At 41.1% G+C, this 1,237-nt stretch overlaps 1 protein-coding gene across 3 annotated transcripts in view; it reads left to right on the top strand.

The window, feature by feature from the left end:
* EAF2 (ELL associated factor 2) overlaps positions 1-1,237 on the top strand; it is a 60,334-nt gene that overhangs the window by 28,169 nt on the left and 30,928 nt on the right. For all 3 annotated transcript variants that reach the window (XM_011971592.1, XM_011971593.1, XM_011971591.1), the window contains exon 4: positions 687-832. In XM_011971592.1, the coding sequence (XP_011826982.1) occupies positions 687-832 (146 nt within the window). The remainder of the gene's footprint in view (positions 1-686; positions 833-1,237) is intronic.

Raw genomic sequence — 1,237 nt, 5'->3', positions numbered from 1 at the left:
TTTTTTAGTGGTTGTTTTATTTATTTTTAAATAGAGATGGGGGGTCTTGTTATATTGCCCAGGCTAGTCTTGAACTCCTGGCCTCAAGCCATCCTCCTTCCTCAGCCTCCCAAAGTGCTGGGATTACAGGCATGAGCCACTGCACCAGCCTGGATTTTTGTTTTTGGTTTTGTTTTATGAGATAAGGTCTCACTCTGTCACCCAGGCTGAAGTGCAGTGGCGCAATCATAGCTTACTGCAGCTTCAAACTCCTGGGCTCAAATGATCCTCCCACAGCCTCCTGAGTAGCTGAGATTACAGGTGTGCATCATCGTGCCCAGCTAATATTTTTATTATTTTTATACAGACAGAGTCTCACTATGTTGACCAGGTTCGTCTTGAATTCCTGGCCTCAAGTAATCCTCCCACTTTGGCCTCCCAATATGCTGGGATTACAGGCATGAGCCACCAAGTGTGGCACTGGTTTTGTTTTTGTTCTTCTTTGTATCCCTCAATGGACATGTGTATCACAGAAATAGAACTTGACAAATACTTGTTAAATTATGAACTAAATTAATGTTTTAATTACGGAATGTTACTCTAAAGATGTTTAGGAAAAAAGTGGTCAGTTTTAGTAACTTTGTAAGTTGAAATTTTTGTTACATTGCTGTCATACCTGTTTCAGTATTTGATATTCTTAATTGCAGAGTTGAAGGAAGCAGTAAAATTCAGTATCGTAAAGAACAACAGCCACAACAAATGTGGAATTCGGCCAGGACTCCCAATCTTGTGAAACATTCTCCATCTGAAGATAAGATGTCCCCAGCATCTCCAATAGATGATATTGAAAGAGGTAAAATCTAAGTGTATATAACATCCCTTTATAAGAGATAATTAAGAAATGTTAAGGCCAGGTACGGTGGCTCACACCTGTAATCCCAGCACTTTGGGAGGCCGAGGTGGGTGGATCTTGAGGTCAGTAGTTCAAGACCAGCCTGGCCAACATGGTGAAACCCCATCTCTACTAAAAATACAAAAATTAGCCTGATGTGGTGGTGGGCACCTGTAATCCTAGCTACTTGGAAGGCTGAGGCAGGAGAATTGCTTGAACCTGGGAGGCAGAGGTTGCAATGAGCTGAGATCATGTCACTGCACTCCAGCCTGGGCAACAGACCAAGACTCTGTTTCAAAAAAAAAAAAAAAAGAGGAATAGAAAATATGATTCAAAGCTCTGTTTCCTTATTCATAAAATATATTG

This window comes from Mandrillus leucophaeus, unplaced genomic scaffold (genome assembly GCF_000951045.1).
Source record: "Mandrillus leucophaeus isolate KB7577 unplaced genomic scaffold, Mleu.le_1.0 Scaffold123, whole genome shotgun sequence".
NCBI lineage: Eukaryota > Metazoa > Chordata > Mammalia > Primates > Cercopithecidae > Mandrillus > Mandrillus leucophaeus.
Note: the sequence above shows the minus strand (reverse complement) of the source record. Positions and strands in the feature narration are given on the sequence as shown.